Here is an 8292-nt window from a genome sequence, read left to right on the forward strand (position 1 = left end):
AAGACACCCCTTCTTAGCTCATAAAAAGCCAACTTTTAATGAGCTAAAAAATAAAATAAAAATAACGTTGAGCTAAAGCTAAAAATCTTTAACATTGACCTTAATCTAAGGTACGGATGGACATACAGATATATGTATCTCCGACACCAAATTGATTGATTTATAAAGCTTCAGCCAAGGTGTACTTGACAAAAAAAATCTAATTGTTGTAATCTTATTGTTAGGAGTCTTGTGTGAGTGTGCGATTTAGATTTTTAATGTAGCTTTAACAGTTATTCATTCTTAATCACTATGACGTTTGCAGTGTGGCAGTTTTTAGTGATGTCTAGTGTTGGGGCATCATGCAGCAGACGTGTAGCATCATGTCCCACCCAGTCACATTATCCAGACACCAGACCGATTAGTCCTAACACTAACCTCTTAATGCTGAGCGCCAGGCATGGCAGCTGTTTGTACCATTTTTATAAGTCTTACATATGATTCGGCCAGGTTTCAAAGATGTGAGCTCCTGCATCCAAGGCTGATGCTCTAACCACTTAGGCCACTGGAGCAGTCGGGAGTCTTATGTATGCAGATGTTATAAATAAGTATTATAAATGATTCTGAAAATAAAGCTGCTGTAAAAACCAGGTTGTTCTGGATCTAGGAAAATCATTTGGCTTGTTTGTGTTTAAGATGGAGAAACATTGACTGCTTTCAACTAGACAGATGTTACTTGGCTTATATGGCAAATTGAAAACATTGGTCTTTACTGGCGTTTGTTTAGTCTTGACATAAAGGACAAAATTTGATCTTTATCATATGGTCTGTTTGGTAATGGCATCCAAGACAAAATTGGGTCTTTATTTGAATGATCTTTTGATCATGTCATCCAAGTCAAAATTGGGTCTTTGTTGAATGGTCTGTTTGGTCATGGGAATCCAAGACATAAATTTGGTCTTTACCAGATGGCCTGTCTGGTTATGGCATGCAAAACAAAATTGTGTCTTTATTGGATGGTCTGTTTGGTCATGGCATCCAAGACAAACTTTGCTCAATGGATGGTCTGTTTGGTCATGTCATCCAAGATGAAATTTGGTCTCTTAATGGATGGTCTGTTTCATCATGGCATCCAAATTGGTCTTTACTGGATGGTCTGTTTGTTATGGCATTCAAGACTGAAAATTTGGTCTTTATGAGATGGTCTGTTTTGTCATGGCATCCAGGATAATATTTGATTTTTAATGGATAGTCTGTTTACCATGTCATCCAAGAGTAAATTTGGTCTTTATTGAATGGTCTGTTTGGTAATGGCATCCAGGACAAAATTTGATCTTTATTGAATGGTATGTTAAATCATAGCATCCAGGAAGAAATTTGTAATTTATTGTATGATATGTTTGGTCATGTCATCCAAGACAAAATTTGGTTGTCAAGAGTGTTGGCTTACCATAAGAAAATCATTCAATGATGAGTTCATTCGCAGAAGAGTTTACTGGGAAGGTAATCTGAAAGAAATGTCAAGTGTTTAGAGGCATGTTTTTCTTTGAGGCCCTGCAAGTAATTTGGAAGTGGCATACATTGTAACTAATTTCTATTTACTTGCCCTTCCATCCATCTATCACATTTTGGGTTAAGTTATGCATGTTCAGGCTAGTTTTCCATATATTGTGCCTGCAAGATCATACATCTTTGTGTATGGATGAAACACCCTTAAAACAAAACTAGGATAGTGACCTATATTTTACTCTTTGATGACTTCATTTTAAGTCAGAATCTCATGCACTCTTGGCTATAGGGTCATGCAGTATTGCAGATGGATGTATGTTGGTGAGTAAATCCTGTCATAATTTGGTCACTGTGATCTATATTTGATGACTGTTTGTACCGTTTTTAAGTGGAATTCTGTATTTCTCCTGGCCTGAATCTGATTTTCATCTATATGGTCCATTTTTTTCTTTCATCTCCAATCCTGTTTGCAAATAACAGTATGTCCAGTACCATTCTGCAGTAATTGAACTGTATAAAAATGATTCTTATTATACCAAATGTTATTTGGCAGATGATTGTTGTTAAGAGTATTCTAATTGGTAAAAAGTTTATACTTGTCCAATGAATCACTGCATAGCAGAAACTGATGGAAATAAGAATACTTGCCAAACATGGCATCTCAGATTATCAGTAGTGACATGAACACAGAAAGTTCGGATAAAGGTTTGAAAAATGTGTAGAAATGTGAATGGATTGAACACAAGGCCATTGTGAATATAGTTGATCAGTTTTAAGAAAATGAAACATCAGTGGACTAGGATATAGTGATCTTTGCCAGAAAGATTTTAACTACTTTTGTCAACTCTAGTGTATAATGTGTTAAACGATAAGGAGTTGCACCAGTATGATTTCCATGCCAGAAGATTCCAAACTGATTCTATTCCAAAATTTAAGGAGCGAAAGCATATAGATTACTGGTGGAGAAGTGATATTTTTACCAGATACCTTGTCTGTCAGACATGGTCATGTCTTTACTATGTTGTTTTCATTGGCCACAAGTAGAGTCATCCTTCAATGCTGTGAATAATATTATTGATTCCAAATCAGGGAGAATAAAAAACATGCAACTCTGAACAGAATATCAAGTACAATTTGAAGGCATCAAGAAAAGGGCAATACATTATTTTAAGAATGATTTTATACATGAGAAGATTATCCAACCCTGTGTCAGAATATGCAAACTGCATGTAAACTTTTTGTGGGTCTGGTAAAAATAATTTCTACACAAGACAGGAGAATCTGATTGACACCTGCCCTAACAATATAAAATATTCATTTTGATCAAATACAGCATGCAACACTAAAATGAGAGAAATGAACTATTTCCTTTGAAGAGTAGTTAACAAAGAATTTTAATTTCAGGATGGGTGGAAATTGTTTCCTTGAATAATGATATATAAAAGTCAAAATGTCCTATATAAAATAGCCTTATGAAATGAACTGTCAAACAAAAATGTGATGATTTTAATTAATGGGATTGATCACTAAATAATATCATGTGAAATTAATCTAACAAAACATTATCTAACATGCATGAAACTTTGGAACGTTAGCCTTGGTAAATGTATATAAATTTTAGAGTTCCTGTATTCCAGTTCAGTGTCCAACGAAGTATGTTCCATAAAGAAATGTTTTTGTCTTTTCCTTTTCAGGCATCAAAGAAGACCAGAAAATGATGAAACTAGAGACAAAAATAATGGTTGTGCTATGGAAACACAAAGCATGTTGCCCTTGTGAATGGGTTCTGTGTTCAGACAAAGAAAAAGGACACAGCTTTCTCTATTAGATATTCTATTGGCAAATACCTGATATTTTATGAAAACAGTTCTTATTTATGAGCAACTTTCTGTAAACTGTTTTTCACAGGTTGAAATTCATGGTTAAGTACATATAATGCAAATAACAGTTTGCATTTCATGAAAATTTTGATTAAATGCCCATGAAGTTAGCGACTGAGTTGAACTGTAGGCTTTATGAAATGTTCATACTGACACATGCATCAATGTGGTATTGTTAATGTCTGTTACTATTGCCATTGGCAATTCATTTCAGGTTTTCTTTGAAAGAATTTTTTAAAATAACAGCTGCTTTCTGTCCCACTCAGATTTTCCATTCGTGATTTGTATTACTTGTATAAGGTGGCTTTTTTCATATTAGAACGAAGTTTTGTATTCATTTGAAGGCTGACATGCAATAATGATTTTAATATATTTTTCTCATTTTTATATCATTTAAATATTCGGATCTCAAAAATGTGATACTGACTTATCACAGGAGTAAAAGAAATAATATCCCCAATTTACAAGTCTGCAGAAAAATGGTTTGAGTTTCAATGCAAAATGTAAGATTTCATTACATTTGCATTAAATGTAAATAGACAAAAATTTCAAAATGTCAGTTTTTAAATGCATTTTTATCTAGAGAAGGAAATATTGCAGTGACGTGAAAAAGATTGAGTACAATTTTCTTAAACACTTCTCAAGCTTATCCTTACACTATGGATGTTAATTAGAGGATATTTGCTTGCTTCAAGTGAATAATGGAAATATTTCATTGAGTGGTGAAGCATTCATTATTTCCACTAGTGGTTGAACAAGCAGATATTTGTGTAATTTATTCTCAGAGGTATTGGCTTGTAATATATAAAGCAGATTGAATTAGTAGATTTCTTACAGTATTCCATGCAATATTGTCAGCTGTTTACCATCCATGTTCTGTGTTTTGTGCATATTTGCACAGAAAATATCAGTGATTACATAATTCTCTTCTCTAATTCATTGCAAGAAAAGCACATGAAGAACAAAATTTAGAAAAAAAAGTGTTGTGGTATTTGAACCTGGTATTCTTACTTGACAGGTGGCAATACTTACCACTAGACCAAGCAAGTGACAAAATGTCAGATCAAATTTCATTGTAATAATGCTTTGGATGTCTTTTGAACACAGTGAAAACAATATTTTTAATAACTCACAGGCTAGCGTAAAGTAAAAGGTTTTGTTTTATGAATTGTAAAAAAAATAACATTAATAATAAAAAGAGTCTAATACTGCGAAACACTTTATTTTCATGGGTTTCAAATTTTATGGTTTGGGTAAAAAGTACATATTTGTATGGACCTAGTTTCATGGACCAGTCATTTATACCAGCAAAAAATATCCCAATGTATATGCTTATGTCAACGATTGTATTGACATTAATTTCCATGCATTTGCATGGACAGTGGAGAAGTACATTGAGATTAGGTTTTGGTTGATCTGAAAACATCTACCTTTAAACCACATGACAAAACGGCACTTTGGAGAGATGTTATTGAAATGGATTTTGAGAAAACAGGACTAATCAGCTGATTCTTTATTTAACAGTTAGTTGATATGTGCAAAAAAAAAATATATATATATAAATGGGAATAATATGTGCTTTGGGAAATAAAGAAGGACATGATAGTGAGTAAATCTGTTTGAAATTGATAAACTGAGCGTACATTTTGCAAATTCCAATATGCCAATCAATGTTCATTGGTCATTTTTTAAATAATATATATCAATAAGCAAAGTAACTGTTAAACAGTTTGGTTTGTACATGTTGAATGACATACTAATACAAATAGTTCTAAAATTTATCAATATATTTTAGAATAGAAACTGTGGAAGAAAAGGGCCTTTACCATATATGGCCCTTTGGAACCTTTCAGATTTCCAGGAAAACCAACTCTAATATGATCCAGGCCCATTAGTGGTAATAAAATAAGTTGCTCTTCCCTACAGTGCATTTCAATGTACTTTGCAGTGATTTTTTAAAGTGATCTAATTTGAAAGTAATTTTTCAATGGTCATTATTGGTGCAAATATGATCAGCTAAGGTTTTTTTTTCTCACTTGATTGTTTGATTGAACTCGGAAAAAAGTGTCTATGGTGTTTCTACCACCAATAAGCAAGTAATCCACTGGCCTTGGATTGTTAAGGATGTCCTTTTTTGCCAAGTCAACTCTTTACTCTCTGGCTCAAAATAATGCGTTATTATGTCATTGATTTGACATTTTTTTTACCAGATTGATTCATCCTCATATAAACTCATGAAGATATTGGATATAAAGTTACATGGTTGTTACTCCTGTCTCATATAAAATCATGAAAAATATTAAGTCTGCTATTAAAATAATCACAACAGAAATTATACAGATAAATTTCACCCACCAACATAACTTTTGCTTGTGTAATTAATTAGAGGAGGCTGGGTTCTTCTACTTTAATGGACCCATCACTATGTTGTTGTTGTTGTTGTTGTTGTTCTAGGGTTTAACGCCATTTTTCAGCACAAGATAGGCTATACATGGCGGCCAGTATTAATGGTGGAGGAAGAACCCTGGAAAACCCAGGTAAGAACCACCGACCCACGAGAAGCTACTGGCAGGCTTTCCCACGTACCCACGCTAGCCGAGCTTTGGACTTGAACCCACGCAGACAGAGGTGAGATGGCAGTGATCCGGAATGTTGAGCGCTTTAGACCACTTGGCCACTCGGGGCCCCCCCCATCACTATGTAAAAATATCCATTTTTCAAACAGTTAAATGCTCTTGTTTTTAACAAGGTTTCATTGATAATCACCAAGTTTGAATCAGTATGTTCTCCTTTTTCAGAATAAATTACGTTGTCAGTACAGGATTTATAAATATCAAGAACAGCGCAACTCCAGACAAATAATCCTGAAGTATCACACTTCTAGAGAACTTCATTTATTGGTGTCTGACCTGCACCCGGCTACAAAACTTTATTTATTGGTGTCTGACCTGCACCCGGCTACAAAATCCACCAGCAGATTTTAGTCTCTGCTGTTTGTCTGAGATAATAAGTAAAGTCAGTAGAAAATTGACTCTACCGGTTCTTCATTATGGACTCCAGTCTGCCAGTTGCACCATGTGACCATCTGAGGTTATAAATGGAATAAGTGGGGACTTTTCTGTTTGCTTCAGGTCATAATGAACAGTGGACTCGGATCTGCCAGTGCATCATGCAACAGCAGGTCTAGTGTCTTTACTGTTTCCAGTCGGTGAAGGTTAGACTTGTAAACATGGCAAAGCAGTTAAGCCTAATCCTTTGATCACTTCCTGAATGGAAGCTACATTTGACCAAGTGGTCTAAGCCACTCGCCTTTACAGATCACCAGCATATCACCTGTCTCTGTATAGGTTCTCAGAAAAGGCAGACATTGCAGTTAAAATGTCTGGCACCAGCTTTTATAAACAACTAGCAGAACTTGTTACATGGCGGTTTCCCATGTTGGCAGATATGGCTTGTCATTAATCCTTTGCATATTTGTTCCATAAGGCACATGGGTAGCTCATGTTAATCCTTTAGTCTAAAGGTCACACATGCCCCCATTTTTAGAAATATTATTCTCTTTGCTAAATGCGGAAATTTGGATCATACTAAATGTGATACTTGCAAGTCATTTTCTTATGAAATGCTCTATTCCTGATCAAAGCGTTTCAAGTTTCATTGTGAAAAAAGTAGTATATATTTGTAACAAAAAAAGCTTTCTTAACAAGGCTTTTTATGTTGATCACTGTGTTGAGTTGGAATTGACAGATATAAACAGTATATGCTCCCATATTATGTGTGCATTTTCATATTTGTATCATGTTTGTATGGGAGCAACCTTCATTATACCACTGGGTACCAAATAATGTTGGTAAGACAGGCTGTGAAAGAAGCTTTTTCCATAACTTTATGTTGACATCCAGTGAAATTGTGTAACACATCCAAAGTTTTATGCAAGTAATTTTTAATATTGCTATTTAATATGCAGTATTTGTGTATGTGTAGCCATTTAATGGTTTGGCAATATTAAAAACTGAAAAATACATTATAATCGGATCCAGTGCAGTATTTTTTATTCAGCCACACCATGGCATAACATTTCACTTTATAGCCTGTTCACTTTGTTATCGGATGACACCTGATCACTTCTGTTTATAGTATCATGTATAGTTTAAAGTAATTGTGCATAATCAAAGTTAACAAGGTCGCAGAATGATGGATATGACTTTTCAGATCTGCTGACATGTAGGGTACTCCTTGTAAGCGGCAAATGACCAGAAAAGTTTGATTATCCTTCCTAGTCCAGCATTCAGAATCCATTGGAGCAGTACAGTAGCGAGATTTTGTGCACAGAAGTCGGGGAAATACTAAAAGACACTGCAGCCACAAAGTTGATGGCTTGCATTACTCAGAGGTTGTACATTTCAATTTGACAAAGCAGCTACTGCAGTGCTCAACGCTAATTGACAGTGTCAAATTTCATGCAGCAGACTTGAAACTAATAATATCATCACACTCAATTTGTTATGAAACAGCACCCAAATACATAAAACATTTTCTAATGACCACATGTAATAAGTTGGCACAAAATTATATACCTATTCGTGTGTGTCGTTAAGATGCTCAAATATTCATTAAAACGTATTGTATTGGAACTTTTCTGTCAAATATTGAAAATGTTATGCCAATGTCACACTTGAAGTTTTAACAGAAATGTAATTGTAATTTTGAATTTGGTATAGTTTTTATTAGATGAATCAATTTGAAGGCCATTATTGTTGTGTAGTAGATTGTAGGAATATTTGTTTAAATAAAGATGTCTTCTGTCGCACTATGTAAGCGTTTGCTTGCGTTATCCTTCCTACCCCTCACCCGAAAATTGATTAGGATCAACATAAGTGCAAAAAAGACAACACACATAAGAATGTAATCAAAGTGTATTTAT

General features: G+C 34.4%; 1 protein-coding gene across 1 annotated transcript in view; it reads left to right on the forward strand.

The window, feature by feature from the left end:
- LOC149805417 (protein phosphatase 1 regulatory subunit 21-like) overlaps window positions 1-8181 on the forward strand; it is an 87074-nt gene extending 78893 nt beyond the window's left edge. The window contains exon 21 of the mRNA XM_089949980.1: window positions 3183-8181. Coding sequence (XP_089806106.1) covers window positions 3183-3206 — 24 coding nt within the window. The 3' untranslated portion in view covers window positions 3207-8181. The remainder of the gene's footprint in view (window positions 1-3182) is intronic.
- The last annotated feature ends 111 nt before the right edge of the window (window positions 8182-8292 follow it).

The sequence above is a fragment of the Sinohyriopsis cumingii genome, chromosome 2 (assembly GCF_028554795.1).
Source record: "Sinohyriopsis cumingii isolate HCF-2022 chromosome 2, ASM2855479v2, whole genome shotgun sequence".
NCBI lineage: Eukaryota > Metazoa > Mollusca > Bivalvia > Unionida > Unionidae > Sinohyriopsis > Sinohyriopsis cumingii.